Below are 23730 nucleotides of genomic sequence, written 5' to 3'. Positions count from 1 at the left end.
CCTCCCAGCTCACTTGTTCAACTTTACCTGGGCTGACAGGCTTTCCGGCTCCAGATCTTCCCAGGGGAGGAGTCTCACGGGAGACAGGTGTTATGATCTTGCGGTATCGCCACGTCTCGAAACAGCTACAGAACCAGGGCAGGAACACAGTCAGAGGACGGTCCCCCTCCTCCCCAGACTCGGAGAAGGAAACGGGTCATGTACACGGAAAGATAAATTACCGCAGGAGGTAGGCCTGGCCAAACGCTAATGTGGGTGATCAGCGCCAGGAACGTAGAGTAGATAAAAAGATCCCCGTGGTAGAGGCGGAAGGGCTTTTGGGAAGGAGTGAAACGAGCGCTGGCTCTTGAAGAGAGAATCCAGAAGGTGAGGCGGTAGGAGCAGATGGCAGTGCGTGCAGCCGAAGAGCCTGGGCTCTGGAGTCCAACAGACCTGCCAGTCAGACTCTGGCTGCTCCTCGCTGGCTGTGACGTCAGCTGGCCCCTTGAAGCCTCTGAACAGCAGCTTCCTCCTCTTGCAATGGGAATGCTCACGCCTTCCTCGGGAGCTTGCATGGGTCAGAGATAACACATCGACTTGCTCGGTGTTGGGCACATGATAAGCGCTCCAATGGCAGCTTGCATTGCTGTGGATTTGACACAGGAGCGACCCTGGGGTGTTCAGGGAGTATAACAGGAGACGATTTGACTGGAAGCACAGAAAGTGAGCCTGAGGCAGTGCCGTGTGCTAGACAGAACCAGGACGAGGAGTCAGGAGCCCTCGGTTTGGGTTATCTCATTTTACCAGACAAGTCACTTCCACTTTCTCTGGGCCCTTTTTCCGTCTGTACAGTGAGGAAGCTGGTCCAGAGACGCATTTCTCTACCCTGGCTGCATACTGGAACCATCTAGAGAGTTTTTAAAATTCTCAAGATCATGCTGCACCCCAGACAACTAAAGCAGAACTTCTCAGGCTGGGACTCCAGACAGCAGACTTAAAACAGAAACAAAACAACAACACGATACTTTGAATTTATTCATCTAGCATAACTGAAACTTTGTGCCCACTGAACAACAACTCATTTCCCCCTCCTCCTGGCCCCTGGCAACCACCATTCTATTCTCTGCTTCTGTGAGTTTGACTATTTTATTTATTTATTTTTTAATCCCCATCCGATATTTTTCCATTGATTTTTAGGGAGTGGAAGAGAGAGGGAGAGACAGAGAGGAACACATCGATGTGAGAGAAACACATCGATTGGTTGCCTCCAACCAGGGTCAGGGCCCAAGGAGCCTGCAACCAAGGCACGTGCCCTTGACCAGGATTGAACTCAGGACCCTTTGGTCTGCAGGCTGATGCTCTATCCACTGAGCCAACCGGCCAGGGCAAGTTTGACTATTTTAGATACCTAATATAAGGGGAATCATACAGTAGTTGTCCTTCTATTATTCGCTTATTCACTCAGTGTAATGTCTTCCAGGTTCATCCATGTTATCACAAACGGATTTCCTTCCGTTTTAAGGCTGAATAATATTCCACTGTATCTATACCACATGTTTCTTTTTTTAAAATACGTATTTTTTTTTATTTCAGAGAGGAAGGGAGAGGGAGAGAGAGATAGAAACATCAATGATGAGAGAGAATCATTGATCGGCTGCCTCCTGCTTGCCCCCTACTGGGGATCGAGCCCACAACCCCAGGCATGTGCCCACAACCGGACTCAAACCTGAGACCCTTCAGTCCACAAGGCCGACGCTCTATCCCCTGAGCCAAACCAACTAGAGCACCACATTTTTCTTTATCTACTCATTGATGGACATGTAGGTATGGAAACTAAATGTAGTTTCCATGTCTGGTCTGTTGTTAATAATGCTGCAATGAACACGGGAATGTAAATAGCTCTTCAAGATTTTGTTTTCTATTCTTTTGGATACATACCCAGCAGTGGAATTGCTGGATCATATGATAGTTCCATTTTTAATTTGTTGAAGAACCTCCATACTATTTTCCATAGCAGCTGAATCATTTTACGTTATTACCAACAACGTACAAGGAATCCAATTTCTCCACATCCTTACTAACACTTATCTTCTGCTTGCTTTTATAATAGTCATCTTAACAGGTATGAGCTGATATCTCTTGTGGTTTTGATTTGCATTTCCCTGTTGATCTTCTGATGTTGAGCATCTTTTCATACATCTGGTGGCCCAGTAAATTCTCTTTGGAGAAATGTCTTTTCAAGTCACTTGCCCATCTTTTAATTGTGTTATTTGGGTTTTGTTTTTTTGTGAGCTTTTTTTTTTTTACGTGTTTTTTTTTGTTTGTTTGTTTTGTTTTTTTTGTTTTTTGCTATCAACTTGGCTACTATCTATTGATTGGTAAGTGTCAGTCACTTCACTAAGAGCTCTTTGTGTGCTACTTAATATTACAATAAGCCTAAGGGGTTGAATAAATGATGAATAAATGAGCTTAGAAAAATTTTCATTTGCCTAATACCATGCAGCTCAGTTTCATAGCTAGGATTTTAACACAGATCCCTCTGACGTCCCAAATGGAAATCTGACCACTACTTTCTGCCGTTTCACATAACTCCCACACAGCATTGGAAACGGTGTCGTTGTTTAATTCTGTTTATTTGGAGGCAAATGTCAAGCTCCTCATGCACGTGTGCAGGTGTATTTCTGTGAATGTAGGGGCCTTCACTCTGGCTCTTGACAAGAGTTTCTGGTTAAGACGGGTCCATTCCTAAATAGGTTCTATAACGGACACATTACTTCTAATTCAATATTTTTGTACTGCACCAGTTGGCCATGGAGCATGGGTCCCCCGCGCCCAACAAACGGGTGAGATGCTGCTGCCATCTTGTGGCCGCTTTTGTAAGGCCAGGTGTGTAATCCAACCGGAGGAGAGCCCAGAATTCAAAATTTCTTACTAGCCTGCCACCTCATCATCCTTCTGTTGTCTTCCTACCTGGAACATCCTTTTGTTTCCCCATATGTAGTATTATGAATAAATCAATTCAGCAACATAAGAAAGCAGATAAGAACTGAAGACAAAATAATGAAGCTGCCTTCTCCTCCTAGTTACTAGCTTGTCAAGTTATTTTCTTATCTGTAAAATGGGGAGCATAACACCCATCTCTTAGTATGGCTTTAAAACCAAATTAAAACATATATGTTCCCTAACTGGTTTGGCTCAGTGGATAGAGCATCGGCCTGCGGATTCAAGGGTCCCGGGTTCGATTCCGGTCAAGGGCATGTACCTTGGTTGCGGGCACATCCCCAGTGGGGAGTGTGCAGGAGGCAGCTGATCGATGTTTCTCTCTCATCGGTGTTTCTAACTCTCTATCCCTCTCCCTTCCTTTCTGTAAAAAATCAATAAAATATATTTTTTTAAAAAACAAACATATATGTAAGCGTCTGGGCAGAGTGGCCACTTAAACAGTTCCTTCCTCCCCCTTTCCAGATCCTTCGCTCTTCCCACTTAAGCTATCCTCCTCTTCTGTTTTCTATTCACTTCCCTCGGTATTTCCCCATTGTTTTTCAGTTTCCTGGCTCCATCCTATCCCCACCGTGAATGTAGGGGCCTTCACTCTGGCTCTTGACAAGAGTTTCCCTTACCTCTAGACGAGAATCAGTCTGTTACAGCTGGGCACTGATTCTCGTCTAGAGGTAAGGGAAGAATTACCTCTAGAGTTTCCCTTACCAGCTCACACACACACACACAGAGGGTGTCCATGGTTACACACATGAACCCTTACCTTGGCAAGGTAAGGCTTGGGAAGTCTCGCCGCATTATCCAGTGATGGCTAACCACCCCTCCACTGCAGAATGTGTGCAGTAGTGGCTATAACAATGCCAAACACCTCCCTGGGCTTCCCTGACAGCTTTCTATGATCCTGTCACTGTCTGGTGCCCTCGCAGTCTGCTTATCCCTTATCCCTGAGCCCTGGGAGGCCTGCCACACAAGCCTCCACTCTCTCTTCTGACCTCATCCCCCACCCACCTTACTCACTCTGCTCAGCCCCGGGCCTCCTCCCCTTCAAGGCTCCCTCAGCCTGAAATGCTCTCCCAAATATCCGTACAGTTCGCTCCCCTACTTCTACAGATTTCTGCCCGAATATCACCTGATCAGAGGCTTCCTGACATTCTACACTATATAAAATAGCACCAACACAAAACCCCAGTAACTTTCCCTGATTAGTGTTCATTTATAGCACCTCTTACCACTCATCGTATTGGTACCGCACTAGAGCAAAGGTGAGTGAGTTGGTAGCTTCTTGGTGTTCTCTTGGGGGAGGGCAAAGTTCACTTGTGGGGCATTGGGTCCTCAGTAGTGGATTATTCCTGGAAACATTAATTGTTATGCATGTTAGCTGGTGATAACACATGTGAGATAAAGCTATGGGAACTTATTTTCCATTCTTACTGCTGCCATTCCTCAGCACTTAGTCTACCTCCCCCTCCCTAGATCTTAGAATTTCTGCTTCTTCAGGTTTCATCTGATTTGGGTGTTACCCTATTTAGGGTAGGAATACTAAACCCAGAGTTCGTGGAAGGGCTTGAAATTATTGGCAAGTTTTTTGGGGCATGTTTGTTTTCTGAGGCAAGGGTCCATGACATTGATCAAATTCAAGAGGTCTATGACTACCCCCTAAAAAAATAAATATTAAAAAACATAGTTTTAGGGATGACAGCATAATATGCATAATACATAATCATTGTTTAATATTATCCTGTCTTTCTCAATAGCTTAAGCACCAAGAGCAAAGGGATAGCATTCAGTCATTGCTGTGTCACAGTGCCCAGCACACTTGCTGGCACCTAACTGATTCTCAGTGAGTATTTGTTGAATGAATGAAGATTCCACCCGATAAGAGCCTAGTATTTAGTCATTCTATCCATGATCATCATTGAACAAGCCTTGTTCTAGGGTTAGCGTATGTCTTGACAGATTCTTGTCTAGAGGTAAGGGAAGAATTAATCCTACTGAAAAACACAAATAACACTTTCAACATAGAAGAGCCAGTCATAATAATACACACTACAAGAGAAGCTGAGCAAAGATGAAATAGCTAGGTGCCCATCAGAAAGGGAACAGAGACTAGGAAGCTAGGTGGAGTGAAATTCAGAAGGAGGTGGCTCCCATAACTAGAATTCAAAGAGTTGATAATCCTGGCAAGAATCAGGTTTGTCCAGTTAAATTCAAAGCTAGACATTTAGGCATATGCTCAAAGTACCAGTCCCATCATTAGCGACAAAAGGGAGTTGAAAAACCCGTTGGTTGAGGTTTGTATTTCTAATAGGTTAGGTATATTAAAAGGATTTCCGCAACTGCGTACTTTGTTTTAACCTTTAAAAAATACTCTGACTCAGGCCATTAAATTGCATTGGGTGGGGCATATTATATAGGTTTTATATTTACATTTCATATTTATCAGGTTTTAAAGAGATATATAGATATCTTGACAATGAGTCCCCTTACTTGGTAGCCCTCACTTTTCAGGCAACAGCATCCTTCACAGGAAATAAAGGATTGCAACAATAGTCACAAGACAGTCATTCGTGGGCTCTGCTTCCATTCATTCCGCAGGAAAGACAAAGTTCCTATTTTCTCCCAGGTCGTTTTGTAAAGCCCCAAGTGCACGTGAGAGCAGCTGTCTTCACTACTGTTTCCTTCCAGCCTGCTCTAGCTCTGGCTCTCAGGAGGCTTACAGAGCAGACAGGCCGCAGGCCCTGCCCACAGCACTCTGCAGGTGTCCACAGGTGCCTGCCCCCAGCTACTAATGTCCTGTGCAGAGGCCTTTTCTTCCTAGGTGCTGTGGTCTTCATCACCTCTTGTCATTGTCAAAATCACCAGCGCCATCTCAGGTTCTGCTGAAACTATGTGGTGCTCCAAATTCTACTAAAAAAGTTAAGAGCGCCCTAGTCAGTTTTCCTCAGTGGACAGAGCATCGGCCTGCAGACCTAAGGGTTTGATTCCAGTCAAGGGCCCTGGTCAGGGGCCTGCAAAAGGCAACCAATCGATGTGTTTCCCTCACATCGATATTTCTCTCCGTCTTTCCCTCTCTCTTCTGCTCTCAAAACAAAAGAACAAAAAACACAATGGAAAATATCCTCAGGTGAAGATTAAAAAAAAAATTAAGAGTAACTTATTTTGTGTGATATTATTTTATTTATTATTTTAATAAACGTTTTAAATTTAAAATACTTATAGATAAAAAAACACACAAAAGTTACAGGTTTACAGAAAAATTGCAATGTAGTACCAAGAGTTCTTATATATCTCAGATCCAGTTTTCCCTTATTTTTATTTCCCTTATATTATTAGCATCTTACATTAGTATGGAACACTTGTTATAATTAACGAATCAATGTTAATATTAACTAAAGTCCATCTTTTTTTTCAGATTTCCTTAATTTTTACCTAAAGTCCTTTAGCTGTCCCAGGATTCCATCCAAGATACTATATTATATCTCCTTAGGCTCCCCTTGGCTATGCCAGTTTCTCAGACTTCAGATAGATAGATAGATAGGGATATAATTTGAGAAAGAGAGGGAGAGTGAAAGGGTGGGAGGGGGAGGGAGGGAGGGAGAGGGAAAGAGAGAGAGAGAGAGAGAGAGAGAGAGAGAGAGAGAGAGAGAAGTGAGAAACATCAACCAGTTGCCTCCTGTATTCACCCTAACCAGGGATTGAACACACAACCTGGATATGTGCCTTGACAGGAAATCGAACCTGCGACCTTTTGGTTTATGGGCCAACACTCCAACCAACTGAGCCACACCAGCCAGGGCCAGACTTCCCTTATTTTTTATGACCATGACAATTTCAAGGAGTACTGGTCAGGTATTTTACTAGTACAGAATGTCCTCAACTGGTATTTGTCTGATGTTTTTCTTGTAATCAGACTGGTTATGTGTTTTGGGAAGGAAGGCCACAGAAGAAAAGTGCCATTTTCACTACATTATATCAAGGGCACATACTCCCAACATGATATCACTGTTGATGTTGTTGTAATGTACCCTGCGAATCACAGATTTATTGCAAATCCGGGACTATGAGGGGGCATTTCGGCTCTCCCAAATCTCACAGTGCCCGCCCAGCCCCAACACCAGATTTATATAGGCAAAGATCACAAAGGTATTGATTACATCCCAGGGTTTGGAATGAGGAACCTGGTTTGCAAAAAGCAGTTTACAGAAGCAGAAGCAGCATGCTATCTAAATTATAGTTTTGGGTCTCCGGATCACTGAATTGACAGAAACACATTATCTAGAGCCCTCGGGTCTGGGATGAGGAACCTGGTTTAATCTAAATGACAGTTTTTGGGTCTCCGGAACACTGAGTCCACAGGGACACGTTAACTGGAGCCCTCTGACCTTGGGATAATCGTGCTGTCCTTCCCAGGTAAAGGAAAATGTGCTTTCTAAGACCAGTATGACCACAACAAAAGGGATTTAACATTACAATCAATAGGGTATTTAATCGAATGGGATAATTTATATAATTCAGAAAATCAAAATAACTTTTCTATTATTTTAGCAAACAAATAAGTACAGAAACCAAACAGCAGGGTTACAGTTAAACTATAGTTTCTACCTGAGATGATTGCTACCATACTTCAATGTTAACCTTGATCACCTGGGTGAGGTCATGTTTGCCAGGTTTCTCCACAACAAAGTTACTCTTTCCACACTGTTCTCTCTGAAAGGAGTCAATATGCAGAAACTACACTTAACAAGCGAGGAGCTATGCTCAGCCTCTTTGAAAACAGAGGATCCACGTAAATTATTTAAAATTCTCCTGCATGGGCATTTTTATACTCTCTCCCATTTATTTAGGTATTCATTCTATTATTTATCTATATCAGTATGCTTCATAGATTTTTAATCTATACTTTGAGTTATAACCCAATACCACTTTATTTTGTTCCTCAAATTGTCCAGCTTTGGCCAACTCTTTCGGTTGGCTCCTGTGTCCCTTTGACATACCTACATCTTTTAAATTTTCCTTTTTATGACTTCCTAGCACTACCAGATGCTCCAGGCTTATCTTGCATATTTCCTGTCCTAGTTATTGAAACAGTCATTCCCGGCTCCTTTTATCAAAGAATGCTATAACCAAGATCTGGAGATAAAAACCCTCAAGACAAAGGATTCAACGCCTCTCTCTCTCTCTCTCTCTCTCTCTCTCTCTCTCTCTCTCTCTCTCTCTCTCTCTCTCAAGCACACCCCGCCCCGTGTCTTTGCCCCTCACCTTCCCCCAGGAGGGTTTTCTTTGCTTTTCTTTCTCCTAAGCTCCAAGGGCCCTTCTTTAGCCTCTGTAACTTGTGTTTTCTACCTCTGTGACTTTCTAAACTCTTATATAAAAAAAGAAATTCCCTAACCCAGTGGTTCTCAACCTTCTGGCCCTTTAAATACAGTTCCTCATGCTGTGACCCAACCATAAAATTATTTTTGTTGCTTCTTCATAACTGTCATGTTGCTACTGTTATAAATCGTAATGTAAATATCTGATATGCAGGATGGTCTTAGGCGACCCCTGTGAAAGGGTCGTTCGACCACCAACGGGGTAGCGACCCACAGGTTGAGAACCGCTGCAACCGGTTTGGCTCAGTGGATAGAGCGTCGGCCTGTGGACTGAAGGGCCCCAGGTTCGATTCCAGTCAAGGGCATGTACCTTGGTTGCAGGCACATCCCCAGTAGGGAATGTGCAGGAGGCAGCTGAATTGATGTTTCTCTCTCATCGATGTGTCTAACTCTCTATCTCTCTCCCTTCCTCTCTGTAAAAAAATCAATAATATATATATATATATATATTTTTTTTTTTTTTAAAAGAAAAGAAACCAAGATCTGGGAACTAGGTGTGCTCATTGCTACCAGGGTATCCTACCTCCTAAGCCCTGTCAGGTATCAGAGTAAGGAAATGCTGTGTGTGTATAAACTATAGGACACACACAAACATCTATAAATATTTCTGTATGTAACTGCCTGCATCGATATTAAGCTAAACATGAGGTCATAGTGACATCTCCAACTCTAGTTCATTACCACCTGGATCATTCTAGCCTTTTCCCCCATGGATATACAAGTTTTCAACTAGAAACAGGTGTACGGTTCCTTCTGCATCTAGTTTTACAGATTCCACTCATTTCCAAGTTATAGATCAGCATCTTTTCTTCCACCCCCTTCCATGAGGTTGGTTCACACAAGGTGTATTATTTTGTTCCAGTCTTTATTCCAGTTTGGGATTGGACTACATGGTTTGTTAAAATTTGCCTACATTAAGGTTCTATGGGTTTGGACAAATGCATAGTGTCCCATATCCACCCTTACAGTATTATGCAAAATAGTTTTACCACCATAAAGTATCCTCGATGCTTACTTAATCTTTTCAACCCTTCTCTCCCATGGACTCCCTACTAATCTACTTTCTGCCTCTATGGTTCCCTTTTCTAGAACATCCTATAAATAGAATCACATAGTTTGTAGTCTTTCAGATTTTTCATTTAGCAATATACATTTAAGGTTTATCCATGTCTTGCTCAACTTGCTAGCTCATCCCTTAAAAAAAACACATTTAAAATTGTAGTAAAATACACATAACATAAAAACTACCATCTTAACCATTTTTAAGTGTACAGTTTAGTGGTGTTAAGTACATTTGTAACAGAGTGAAATGCTCTCTCGGTCTTAATTCTACAATGTATTCTTCTCAGAGCCTCTGATTAATAGCACCTGCCTCAAATATGCTAATTAACCAAAGGAATTCTGCTTGAGGCTTGAGTTTTTGCCCCAGCAGCCCCTTGCCCAGGGGCCTTTCTTGAAGGGGTTGGGAAGTAATGACTGTTTATCAAAGATTTACGGGAGTCTCCACAAGGACTCAGGTCAGAGGGGCTCAACCACAGACCAGGATCAAAGGGATTTAGAGCTGCCCAGCTCCTCCTTTGAGTCCTTTTCAGCGCCTAGCCCTCTAGCTCTCTGGGGAGGGGAGGGGAGGGGAGGGGAGGGGAGGGAGGGGAGGAAACGCACCTCTTGCCTCGCCTCTCCTCCCTTCCCTGTCAGAGAAGACAGTCTGAATTGTGGGCCCTCTTAACATGGGTTTGAAGATTATTTCTTCTCAATCAATTAACCTTTCTTTACTCTAAACCAGTGGTTCTCAACCTTGGCTGCACATTAGAATCACCTGGGAATCTTTTTAAAATCCTGATTTCTGGGCCTCATCCTCCAGAAATTCTTTTTGTTACTAATGTTGTGGCCCCACCACATAAGAAACAGAATTTCCGGAGGATGAGGCCCAGAAATCAGGATTTTAAAAAGATTCCCAGGTGATTCTAATGTGCAGCCAATGGTTGGAATACTGGCCTTTCTTTGGAAGCATCGGGTGCACGAACTTTGCACCTGTAACACATTCACATTATTGTGCAACCATCACCCCATTCATCTCCAGAACTCTCATCTTGCAAAACTGAAACTAGACTTGGGCACCATCAGACCTGCTCTTTCATCTCCAGGCTCGCACTTATTGGACACCTCCTGTGTGCTGCAAACCAATGCATGAGGTGGGTCCCCTGACCCCCAACGCCGTGAGGCAGGAGAAGAAAACTAACGATTATCAAGGAGACAATCACGTTGCATGCCCTTCTTCACAGGTCAAACCCTGGTTCGCTCTTCCCCGAAGTCCACTCCCGCATAACCACCCCACACACACCCGCTGCCCTGCACTTCCGTCACCTCCCGTCTGCTCAGTCGCCCCATTAATAAAAAACGAGGTGGTTGGTCAAGATGATCTTTAGGTGTCTTTCCAGCTTGACGGTTTTACAGTTTTAAGAGCGGGTAGTAAAACCCTCAGTTTCCTCGCTTCAAAGCAACTGTCAAAACAGCGGTCGCTCACCTTCCCACGCCCCGAGGGCGCACCTGCAAGCCGCCCGGCCCCAAACGCTGAGATCCCACCCAGCGCCGGCGGGGGCGCAGGCCGCCACGCGCACGCGCAGTGGTCCCGGCGCGGCGTCCCCGGCTCCCTGCAACCGCTCGCACCCGCTCCAGTCGCGGAGAGAGGGGCCAGGGCGTGTGCGTGGCCGTGCGGGATGACCCTTGACCCCTCCGAGTGCCCTAGCAGAGCGGGCCGCGCCGCCTCTCCCTTCCCTTCCTCTCCAGCTCTAGCCCCAGCACCTCGGCGGGGAGGAGCCCTCCGGTGACGCGCGGGGCAGCTCGTCTAGAGTCCGCCCGCCCCGAGGGCCGGAGCAGGGGGCGGGGCCGCAGACTTCGGACTCCAGCCCCGAGACCGACCGCCTGCTGCCGAGCGGACCCGCAGCCTAGTCTGGGGGAGCGAGCCATGACGACGCTGCGGGGGCTCTGGCCCGAGGTGCAGGACACCTGCACCTCGCTGGGTTTGATGCTGTCGGTCGTGCTGTCCGTGGCGCTGGCCCGCGGGTTCCTCCAGCGGCACGTGCACCGGCCTACGGCCCACACCTTCGTCTTGGAGTTTCTGGCCACCTTCCAGCTCTGCTTCTGCACCCTTGAGCTGCAGCTGCTGGGCGAGCAGGAACCCGCGCACCCCACCTGGTCGCTGACGCTAACCTACTTCTTCTCGTTGGTGCATGGCCTGACTCTGGTGGGCACGGCCAGCAACCCGTGCGGTGTGATGATGCAGATGATGCTGGGGGGAATGTCCCCCGAGACGGGGGCGATGAGGCTGTTGGCTCAGCTGATGGCTGCTCTGGGCAGCAGGTACTGTATAGGCGCCCTATGGAGCCTGGGACTGACCAGGTATCACGTCGGTGAGAGGACCTTCGCTTGCAGGAACCCCATGCACGTCGACTTGCCCAAAGCCGTCGTCGTAGAGGCCATCTGCTCCTTTATCTTCCACAGTGCCCTGCTGCACTTCCAGGAGGTCGGAACCAAGCTTCGTATCCACATGCTGGCAGCACTCATCACCTTTTTGGTCTATGCAGGTTTGTTATTCCCACAAAATACTCGGTTCGTCCAGACCTCTTGACCTGAGGCTCTAAGCTCTTTACCAAGACGTATTTGAAACCCCTGAACCTCTGTGATGTCAGTACTAGTATCCCCGTTATTCTAACCATGTTGCGTCCCGTTCTTTACCAATAGAGCCAAAATATTGGTCCTCCATTCAGTGCCTTTTTGAACACTCAGAAAAAGGAGCCACTTCTGTGCTGAAACTGAGAACTTGTGAGCTATTGCCAAGGGTTCAAATATCCTACAAAGGGATTGTTTCAATGGCAGAGAGGAAGATAAGTTATCAGCTACCTCTTTCCTCAAGCCAACCTGGTATAGATCCTTTCTGACACTCACTGAAAAATGATCCTGGGCTTAAAAAGTTCCTTCCAATTTAAAGCTACATGATTGGTTAGTAGTAAGAGTGGCAAGTACAGTTCAGTTCAGTTCTATTTCTTAGTTCTTTTCCTGAAAAATTACTTAAAAGTAATTTATTTCCTTCATAATTCATCTTGAGTAATAAATTAACTTTTATTTATTTATTTATTAAATATATTTTGTTGATTTTTTACAGAGAGGTAGGGAGAGGGATGGAGAGTTAGAAACATCCATCAGCTGCCTCCTGCACAGCCCCTACTGGGGATGTGCCCGCAACCAAGGTACATGCCCTTGACTGGAATCGAACCTGGGACCCTTAAGTCCGCAGGCCGACGCTCTATCCACTGAGCCAAACCTATTAGGGCATAAATGAACTTTTAAGTGACTTATCAAGAAAAATGCTTTAAAAGTAAAACTTGGCCCTCACTGGTTTGGCTCAGTGGATAGAGCATCAGCCTGGAACTGAAGGGTCCCAGGTTCGATTCCAGTCAAGGGCACATGCCCGGGTTGTGAGCTCAACCCCCAGTAGGGAGCATGCAGGAGGCAGCTGATCAATGGTTCTCTCTCATCGATGTTTCTATCTCTCTTCCTCTCCCTTCCTCTCTGAAGTCAATAAAAATATTAAAAAATTAAAACTTGCTTGAAATTAAAGGTTTAAAAACAAATAACTCTTGAGAGAAATCTGATTTCTTGTAAACCATTTGTTTACCTTGACAGATATCAGATGCAAAAAGAAAAGTTTAATGATGAAATGTGTCATTTTAAAAGATTACAACAAAACATCTTCATTGGGACTATATCTGAATTATAAAATGTTTTGGAGGAAAGGAAATATGTAGTAAGAGTTTATCTTCTTCCCATTAAAATTAAAATATGAGTAGAAGCAAACCTTGAGCTGAGGACTCCTACTAAACACATGCTTGCCCTCCTAGGGTAAAATGAACACCACGAATGTTTCCCTTCCTTTAGATCTAGTACCATTCTTTTTTAGACACAGATGGAAATAAATGGTATAGGCAAGAGGGCAGGATATAATGCATATTTGAGGAATTGGTGAATAGTTGCTTATTAAAGTTTTAGGTTTTAGCTAAAGCAGAAACATCCTCCATATATAAACAGGGTCATCCCTTGCAAAATGTTTTGCCACAGTTGGGACACAGTTGAGGGTAATCAGAATTCACCACCAATACAGGTCATGTTAAAACAGCTGATTACGTATTTTAAGACAGAACATAACTGACCAGCACTGTAGCCACAGGCTCCTTGGATAGCCAGTGCCAAGTGTCTGATTGTGTATTTATTGATTTAGCACCCTGCACTTTGATGCACAAATTGAGGCCACTGAAGTCATTACCACTTATGTACTTAATTGGTTTCCCAAATTAAGAGGGGGGAAAAGGTGGGGGGAGGGGGGGGAAGAAGCTGTGTGACCTTTTAGCATGTTAAAGCTATAAAATTACGCAAATTTCAAGCAAATCTTCCCTAACTTAGATATGGGAAATTTTAGCTCACTGAACAGAGTAAGAGAGGACTGCATTCATTTTTTAAATTAATTTGATGTTGAAAAAAATTATTTTATACATCTAAGTTGTCTTTACTACAGCCCCCAGTTCATTTCCTTTGTAGAATTTTTATACACTTGTTTTCTGATATAATGTTTGTTTTCCTTCACTAGACAGTAAGCTTTATGAGTAAAGAGACTAAAATTGATTCATTATAACATATAACCATGACTTAGCGTGGTGTCACCTGCTACAAAATAAATAGTAAGGATTTTTAGAATGAGTGAATCGGCAAATACTCTATTCACTTTTTTAAAATCATACAGAAAGAAATAATATATATATGGGTATTCCATATGTAATGTCTAAGGACTTTCAAAATAAGCACAATAAATTATCTGAAGAAATTGTAGGATTTTTACTTTATTAATTCAGGAGTTTTTCATGATGAATATACGTAAGATTTTTGTCAGTGGAGAAGGGAATTAAGCTTTTTACATGTTTTCATTTTTAATACAATAACCATCTGAAACAGGTGCTAATTTTAAGATGAAAAATAAGTTCAAATAAAAGTTCAAGACATTTTTAAAAGTATGTATTTTTATTTCAGCAAGAAGGGAAACATCAATGATGAGAGAGAATCATTGATTGATTGGCTGCCTCCTGCACACCCCACACTGGGGATCGAGCCCACAACCTGGGCATGTGCCCTGACAGGGAATTGAACCCTGACCTCTTGGTTCATACTTCGACACTCAACCACTGAGCCATACCAGCTGGGCTCAAGACATTTTATATTATGCTAGTTATAATAGAATGGTTAAGAGGAGTTGGACTGTTTCCTTAGGAGAGATACTTAATTTGGGTTTTTCCTCATTTTTAAAATGAAGAATACTACTATCTATATCAATTGTGAGGAATAGAGTAATGTATGCAAGTTCTTAGCATAGTACCTGCTACTAATATTCTGGTCACTAGAAAGGGCTAGTCCACTGTAAATTAGTTCACGGACATTCTGGATTATACATGAGTCTGATGGGATTTTAGGAGTGTCATGCTGTCAGAGAATGTGATTCCCTTTAGGAGTGCTGAGAAACATTAGTGCCTAGAATTTGAGACTTAGCTTTTCACTGTGGTGACTTCACTCAGTTCATGCTGTCCTCCAAGTCTCTTTCTTCACAGCAGCTGGCCAGATCTCCCCACTGATACCTATTCTTCAAGATGTTAAGATTTCTCCCTTTCAAATGCCAATGATAGGTAGCTTGTTTTTCGAAGCCATTTTCTGTTAGTTCTATGCCTGGTGCATGATTTCTTACTTTTTAAATAATTCATATTTAATTACACAAGTAATACATGTGTTCTTTTTGTAAAAAAAAAAACTGACACTACCAGTGGGACTAAAAGTGACTTTTGACTGTCATCCTCATGCCTATCCCCTGCCCTTCTCTGTGTACTCTTTCCTCCAGGGCAATCCTCTGTGCATGTGTTGTGTGTCCTTTCAAACTTTTTTTCCTGTCCATTTATTATATATATATATATATATATATATATATATATATATATATATATATATATAGATAAGACCCTATGTGTGTTTGTGTTAACATAAAAAGTTTCATACCTTACTTTCTGGGTTTGCTTTTTTTGGTGGTGGTTGTAAGGATATATCTTGGAGATCTCTCATTATTTCCAAATATTGAATGGTATTCCAAATTAACAATAAACTAATGTACTTAGCTGTTTTCTTATGACTGGGCATGTAGGGCTAGCTAGACCATGAGTCCTGAAAAGCAGTTGACAGGATTTGTGCTTATTGTTCATGACTACTCAGTTACTTCTTGGCAAAAAAATTTTTGTAGCCACTTTACTGAGGTATAATTTACATACCATTCCGTTACTTCTTTAGGGCTCTCTTGACAAGTAAAAATGGAGTTAATGATAATGCTTTGGTCCATTTTACTTTTTGTTTTCAACACAAAGGTATGCTATGTCCAAGAGAAACCTGAGGTACTGAATCCATTTTTTAATGTATTTTCATTTTATTTTTATTATTTATTCATTTAAATTAAAAACAGCCAAATCTCCTGTTTTATAAAACCTTATAGGAACAGCAATAGAGCAGATTCATTCTGAATGTACATTTTACAATAATATATAGGAAAAGCACTGGATTAACACTCTTTTCCTCTTCTTTTTTATCCTCACCTGAAGAGTGAGGATATTCTTCCATTGATTTTTAGAGTGGAAGGGAGGGAAGGGGGAGACAGGGAAAGAGAGAGGAGAAAGAAACATCAATGTAAGAGAAACACATCAACTGATTGCCTCTTACACATGCCTGACCAGGGGTGGGGATCAAACCTGCAACCCAGGTAGGTGCCCTTGACTGGGAATTGGACCTCTGGTGCACAGACTGATGCTCTAATCACTGAACCATGCAAGCCAGGGCTGGATTAACTTTCTTAATAACCTGTTGGGTTTTTTTTGCATCTGGCATATTATAATCTATAAGCTATTTTTATATAGACAAGTGATTCTACAAAGAAAGATCATAGAATAAGAATGCAATCGGCTCCTGTATTTGGAACCCCACAGGTTCTGAATCTATGAGTTCCAAATCCACAGATTCAACCAACCATGGATCAAAAACATTCTTAAAAAATTATGTTGTTGCTGATATGTACTATGTAGCTAGGACTATGATAATTGTGTCTATACTGACTGTATGCACTTTTTTGTTGTCATTATTCCCTATATAATAAACAACTATTTATATAGCATTTACATTGTATTAGGTATTATAAGTAATCTTGAGATGACTTAAAGTATAGGGGAGATGTGTATATATATGTGCAACTACTATGCCATTTTATATAAGGGACTTGGACAATTATGGATTTTGGTATCCGCAGGGGCTCCTGGAACCAATCCCCCACAGATACCAAAGGGTGACTGTCCTTAACTATGTAAAACAAAAGTTAGATTTAATAACACCTTTATTTTCAGTTACAAGAAAATGTAAGATACATGGTTTGGTATCACTCTGCTTAAAATGTATTACAGGAGGAAGTCTAACAGGAGCTATATTTAATCCAGCTTTGGCACTTTCACTACATTTCAAGTGTTTCGATGAAGATTTCCTTCAATTTTTTATAGTATATTGGCTGGCTCCTTCTTTAGGTAAGCATGTTTTTATTTAATATGATTGAAAGACCAATTTATCTTGAAATATGGTATGGAATATCACTGTAGCACATCAATTTCTAAAGCCAGAGAAGGCACAAAAAAGAAAATAAAAAGGATAGTTAACATGCCTAAAATAATAGTTTATCTTGTGCAGTATCCTTTAAAACTGTTTTTATCTTCAAAGAAGCAAAATTATCTAGTTAAGGATAGTCAGTTACAAGTATGATACCACTTAACAAAAAACTCTCAGATATGAGGGCAAAAGAATGAGGAGTGATTAATTTCATTAAAAACTTATTTTTTTTACTAAAGAAATTAGTTTTTTCAAATTTGTGAACTCCAGATAAAATACTATTAGTTCATTTGACTCATTTTGCAGAAAAGCATTTTATATAACAATGTGTACCTGTAATGAGCACAGCTTTAAAATCCACAAGATTCATTACTGTTACTTCTATTAAATCAGAAGATATATAAAACTCCTCTATACAGATGGGCCAAATAACACAAAAAGGTATAAAGTAACTGTAGTGATAATATGCACTTCTTTACATGTTACTGATTAGTCATTTGTTCTAAGCTTGATTATAATCCGTAACTGTGAGTGAGTATGAGGACACCTGGCTTTTTATTAGTTCATCCTTATTTTTATCTACAGTTAGCAGTTTGTTTCTTATTGCTCGGCTCCGTTTGTTTTCCTTAAAGGGAACAAGGGCACAGGTTTGAACAGCCCTCACACGTTACTCCTGCCATTTACCTCCCATTCCTTTATGTAGTATCTGTTATGTTAATATGCAGGTCTAGACATGTAGAATATCAGAGAAAACCTGCATTTTAAAATGCTAATATTGGTGCTTATTTTTTAGTTCAACAGATTGCTAGTTTTCCAATAATAAATGCTTTAAAGATAAATTTTCTCTATTTTTTATTTTTAAGAAGTTAAAAAGGTCACTAATTGTACAGGTCTAGCGATAGTTTTCATGTGGAAAAATTTCTAATATGTCTTATTTGAAAACAACATATATTATTAACATTATATACATATTTGTTTAATGCATCCCAAATATGATGTTAATAATAGGCCCATGATACTAAGGAATTGTTTCACGCATTACTTGAAAGAATGCTAAAAAGTAGGCCTTTCCAGAAGAATTTGATAAGAAATCAGTAGTAATGACACTCTCTGTAAAAGGACCCTGACATTTTACTTTAAACACAGGTCCAAATCACTCCATAATTTCTTCTTGAAGAACATACTGGGGGAAAAATCTCATGACAAATAAAAGAAACTATCATCTCTGCCCCTTTAGAAAGTACAGTATACAAACTAGCGAGTAGCAGGAAAGGAAAAAGGATATATTCTCTTCCTGTTATTGTAGTCCAAACAAGGAGGTAATGTTGTATATGGCCATTACCAAAGCACTTTAAAGAACCACTTATCCAAAAACAAACCAAACAAAATACAAATATACTTTTATCCATTCCTTTGCTTCCTATTTAAGGAATCTTTTAAAACTGGAATTAGAATCAACTTTTATGCAATTATGTATGGCCCTACTTAGCTTGTTGAAAATAAGCAAAGATTCTTAGTTGGCGTAAAGACCTCCTTTTTTCTAAATAGACCCAACATAAAAATTCCTGTTGTCGTTTTTGGTTTAAGGAGGCATGTTCCTATATTTCTATATATATATATTTTATTGAGGTCAGAGAAGAAGGGAGAGTGGGAGAGACGGAAACATCCATGATTAGAGATAATCATTGGTCAGCTGCCTCCTGCAGGACCCCTACTGGGGATCAAGCCCACAACCCGGGAACGTGCCCTTGACCTTGGAGTTGAACCTGGGACCCTTCAGTCCGCCTTCAGTCCGCAGGCTGATGCTTTTTCCACTGAGCCAAACCAGCTAGGGCTGTCCCTATACTATTTCTTTAAGAGATTTATGAATGAGAAACAATACAGGAATCCTTCAATATATATATATGGATAAGAGGTGTGAAAATATGGCAGTTTTTAGAATACAGTGGGGCCTTGACTTACGAGTGTCCCGACTAACGAGTTTTTCGAGATACGAGCAGTCTCTCGGCCGATTTTTTGCTTTGAGTTGTGAGCTAAAATTCGGGTTATGAGCCAGCTTCAGATACCCCACCGCTAGTTGGCGCAGCGAACGTCACAGTGAACGCCACAACATCAGCCCAGCATCACGTGTCTCACTCGTTCACTTTTTGATTTGACATACGAGTAATTTGAGTTACGAGCTCCGTCACGGAACAAATTAAACTCGTAAGTCAAGGCCCCACTGTACTGAATTTCAGCTTACAATGAATATTGTCATACACTGAAGTTACATTCCCATTGGAGGGAAAAATATGGTCTCAAATGAAATAAGGTCACAATTAAAGTCAAAGAGGGATAGGAAATATAAGAAATTATATTTTTACAAAAGTCATTCAAAGAGCTAAGTAAGATAAGGAGTCAAAACAAGCAAAACCCCATAAAGCTACATGAGGCAATGCCATGGAGTGAAATGGACAGCAATGCCCAGACAGCTATCTTCTTTTCTTTTCTTTTTTGACCAAGCAAGGAGCAAGCTGTTCTTGAAAACCACAGGCCTAGTTCTTGTTTCTCTTCATAGCGGATATTGTAATTCCTTTAATGCCCCCTGCCATCTCCCCAAAATTAATTTAAAATGTTATAAATGTGATTATAAGACTAGATATAAAATTATTTCTCTAATTTACACATATCATAGAATGAAAATTACATTTGCTTATATGAAATGGGAATTCCATTTTAGAAAAAAGTTTTCCATGTGATGTCTTATTTTCTAGCTCTGACTTTATAAAGAAAATGCCGGATTTGGTGGATCATAACCTAGGGATTCTTCTGACATTTTTTTCATTTCAAGCCTTTGGTTGCAAAACAGACTCATCTTTTTAAAAATATGTTAAGCTATCCAAATGCTAATTAAACCTTAAGGTTTCCTGTTGTTACCAAATAAGAGTAATATAATATCAAATCTGGATGTGACAAACACTCATTCTTAATCTTAGTTAAAACTGACCTAGAGCTTTAGACCTAAGTATGTTAAGATAAAACATATTAACTATTGGAGACTTCCCTTTCAAGGCAGTAATTTGAGCACTCTACTCTAACCCTGTTCCTCACTGAAAAATCAACCAGGACCTACATGCTAGATTTGCCTGGTATGTCCTCAAAATGAAGATTTACTATTATGTCATTTTTTTTTCATATTTAAGATTTAAACTTTCAACATTAACCGAAATTTTGTTCTAGATATTTTGCTTGATACAGCTTTAAAAGCTATTAACGGTTAAGATTTGATGAAAAAATGAGAAGAGATAAAGTAATATAACATAGTGTTCTTTTTTGATCATTCCAAGTGAAAACTCAAGAGTGCTTTCAGTTGTTTTATTTTCCCAGAACATCCTTAGGGCAGCGATTTTCTTTCTTTTTTTTCTAATCCTCATCTGAGGAAGTGAACACCCCCACCACCACCCACCCATTGATTTTTAGAGAGAGAGATCAATGTGAGAGAAACATTGATCGCTGCCTCCCGTACATGACCGGTGCAACCTAGGCCCTGACTGGAAATTGAACTGGCAACCTTTAGGTGTAAGGGGTGATACTCCAACTACTGAGCCACCTGGCCAGGGCTAGGGCAGCAATTTTCAACAGGTGTGCTGCCAGAATTTTTATATGTGACTGCAGAATTTTAGTAATTAGTTTATGTGTGCCATGAGATGAAAAAGGTTGAAAAGCACTACTCGAGAATATGGGGGACAGTGTTGCCATTTTAAAGAGCAAATGGAGACCCAAGTCCAGAGGTTCTCGCTCAGCAAGTCAGTAATGGAGTCAGAACTAGAACTCCAACTATTTAGGTTTGGTTTATCCTCTATGTTTAGATCTTACTGGTTTTACCAAGTACATATTGTTTTTAAGGGTTCATAGTTGAAGAAGAATAATGCGAGAATATTAGGTTTAGAAACGATCTACATTTTATGTATAATTGATGTAGCTAATTCTTTTAAACATTGCTTTCCAATCTCTAGGTATATAATTGTACATATAATCTTAAGTTATACCTACTTGTTGATTATGAATTTTAGAGATTTGTTTTTATTTTATTGTGTTTTATCTTCCAGGTATATTGTTGATGATTTTGACATTCAGCTTGTTCCTTCCATGGCTGTATAACAACCATACAACTAACAAGAAGGAGTAACTATTCCAAAAGACTCAGACTAAGTCACAAGACAGTCTAGTTGGACGTGATAAAGACTTTGTCTCCTCAGATTCAGCACACTGGCTGCACTGGATTCATCAATGTCACTTCCTTTGAGGAAGCTGCCTTAGTTTTCATCACTGGGACTTAAAAAATTACTATGAAAATGAGGCATCCTGTATTTCTCAGTTAAGACTTGTTCTTTTGAGTGTGTATTAAATGCTGCTAGCAGAGACTCACTACATTAACTATAAATCAAGTGATAATTGTTCATTTTGGTGAGGAAAAAAAATGAGTACAGGGTGAGAAAGGAAGGGAAGGTGATGGGAGGCCCAAAGAAAGTGTGTATATCAAGTGTCTCCCGAATGAACAGGATTTTTAACCACAGTACTAGTCATGCTCTCAGACCTGGAGAGGATACTTTTCAGCCAGTACCTCACACAGTGATACCCAGTGTCATCTTTCAATAGGAAAGTTGCTTTTGGAAGCAGATTATATACCCACTCATATTCCCAGGGTTTCCTAAATTTTAAACATATTCTAATCTAAACTATTTTCTCTAAACAGAGCGGCTCACTAGCTTTAGGCAAGTTGTTATTCTTTAGCAGTATGCTGTATAATGACACAAAGCACCCATACAAAGTCAAGATGTAACCTTTTCACACTCTCATTTGATCCTAATCAAAGTAGGTAGGGCATGTATTTTTAATCTGTTTTACAGATAAGGAAACTAAGTCTAGGGAGTGTTGCGGCCCTGCCCAAGTTCAAATACAGTCAAACACCATCTTGAGGACTTCTACTTTAATACAAAAAATATTCTCAGTCATCAATATAACTAAAGGAAAATGAAGATTTTGAAGAAACATTAAATACTTTATAACATTAAAATTTGTTTAGGAATTAACTAGCCTTTTTTTTTTTTTTTTTAAGGCTTAAAGAACCTTCAAAATTTCCCCTATTTCCTTTATTGTATGAGGTCTACTTTAATGGAAGTTCTGACCATAAAAGGTTAGGTGTGTTTCTCTTCAAAGGCAATTCCATTATCAGGGTTAGAACTGAAGTAAACAAATATGGGGTGAAATAAAATCTGTTTGAGCAGTAATCAATTAGGCAAGTGACAAACTGCCAGGTACTTCAAGTGCTGCTTGGTGATCAGCTTGTACAGTCCCTCTTTACACCTGCAGACTGAACTATGGCGAGGCAGCCAGCCAGCCAGTTTGACAACCGTGGACTCACACCTTAGTTTTTTTGTTTGTTTTTTTAAAATATATTTCTTTATTGATTTCAGAGAGGAAGGGAGGAGAAAGAGATAGAAACATCAATGATGAGAAACACTGATCGGCTGCCTCCTGCACGCCCCCTACCGGGGATCAAGCCCGCAACGCAGGCATGTGCCCTTGGCTGGAATCGAACCTGGGACCCTTCAGTCCGCAGGACAACGCTCTATCCACTGAGCCAAGCTGGCCAGGGCACCTTAGTAGTTTCTATTTTATTTTTTATTTTATTGTTTTAATATATTTCATTGATTTTTTTTTTTTTTTTTTTTACAGAGAAGAAGGGAGAGGGATAGAGAGTTAGAAACATCGATGTGAAGGAAACATCGATCAGCTGCCTCCTACACACCCCCTACTGGGGATTTGCCGGTAACCAAGGTACATGCCCTTGACTGGAATTGAACCTAGGACCCTTCAGTCTGCAGGCCGACGCTCTATCCACTGAGCCAAACCAGTTAGGGCAGTAGTTTCTATTTTAACAGCAGAGTTCATAAAATTGTGACAATGGCTAAATTCGGTCTCTGACACGTTGTTTTGTTGTTAATCCTCACCCAAGGATCTTTTTCCATTGATTTTTAGAGAGTGGAAGGGAGAGGTCGAGACAGAAACATCAATGTGAGCTGGGGAGGGAGCCTGCAACCTAGTTACATGCCTCTGACAGAAATCAAACCCAGGTCCCTTCAATTTGTGAGCCTGTGCTTTTTTATCCACTGGGCCAAACCAGCCAAAGCATGACACAGTTTATTTGGCCTGCACAGTATTTAAAAACAACACACACACACACACACAGCTAATATTTTAAGTCTTTTTCACATAAAAATCCAGTTTCCTCTTGCAAAATATCTGGCAATACTAGGCCTGAATTCTCCCTATAAAAAACATGCCATCAGTTATGGCATCTGCTACCGGGGTACTTCTTACTGCAGTTATCTACTGTACAGTCCCAATTCCCCATTGCTCCTTTAAGAACTTAGTTCCTGTCTTACTCTCTCTACAATACTACTCCAGTATATTTCTTGTGATTTCAATGCCCATACAGATGATGCTTACAGTGTCTTGCCTCTCAGTATGTCGGCTGAACTGAAAGACTCAATAGTTTTTCCTATTCTGTTTCAGCTACAACTTTGGTCATTACCTTGAATTTGTCATTAGCAATAACTCAGACTCTTCTATAATCTCAACACCCCACTCTCCAACACTAACACCTCTTTCCAGC

At 41.0% G+C, this 23730-nt stretch overlaps 1 protein-coding gene across 1 annotated transcript; it reads left to right on the top strand.

Moving 5' to 3' along the window:
* Nucleotides 1-10866: 10866 nt before the first annotated feature.
* AQP11 (aquaporin 11) lies at nt 10867-22010 on the top strand. Its single transcript, XM_036324883.1, has 3 exons — nt 10867-11932; nt 16877-16993; nt 21161-22010. Exons 1-3 carry the CDS (start codon nt 11314-11316, stop codon nt 21238-21240), a joined length of 816 nt encoding a protein of 271 aa, XP_036180776.1. The 5' UTR covers nt 10867-11313; the 3' UTR covers nt 21241-22010.
* Nucleotides 22011-23730: the final 1720 nt, after the last annotated feature.

The sequence above is a fragment of the Myotis myotis genome, unplaced genomic scaffold, assembly GCF_014108235.1.
Source record: "Myotis myotis isolate mMyoMyo1 unplaced genomic scaffold, mMyoMyo1.p scaffold_m19_p_10, whole genome shotgun sequence".
Classification (NCBI taxonomy): Eukaryota; Metazoa; Chordata; class Mammalia; order Chiroptera; family Vespertilionidae; genus Myotis; species Myotis myotis.
Note: the sequence above shows the minus strand (reverse complement) of the source record. Positions and strands in the feature narration are given on the sequence as shown.

What these genes read in the sequence shown, in the direction of transcription:
- AQP11 (XM_036324883.1), top strand. Translation starts at nt 11,314, where the DNA reads ATGACGACGCTGCGGGGGCTCTGGCCCGAGGTGCAGGACACCTGCACC. An exon ending in CACCTTTTTGGTCTATGCAG is followed by an intron (nt 11,933 to 16,876) that starts GTTTGTTATTCC and finishes AATGTATTACAG; the next exon opens with GAGGAAGTCTAACAGGAGCT. An exon ending in TTGGCTGGCTCCTTCTTTAG is followed by an intron (nt 16,994 to 21,160) that starts GTAAGCATGTTT and finishes TTTATCTTCCAG; the next exon opens with GTATATTGTTGATGATTTTG.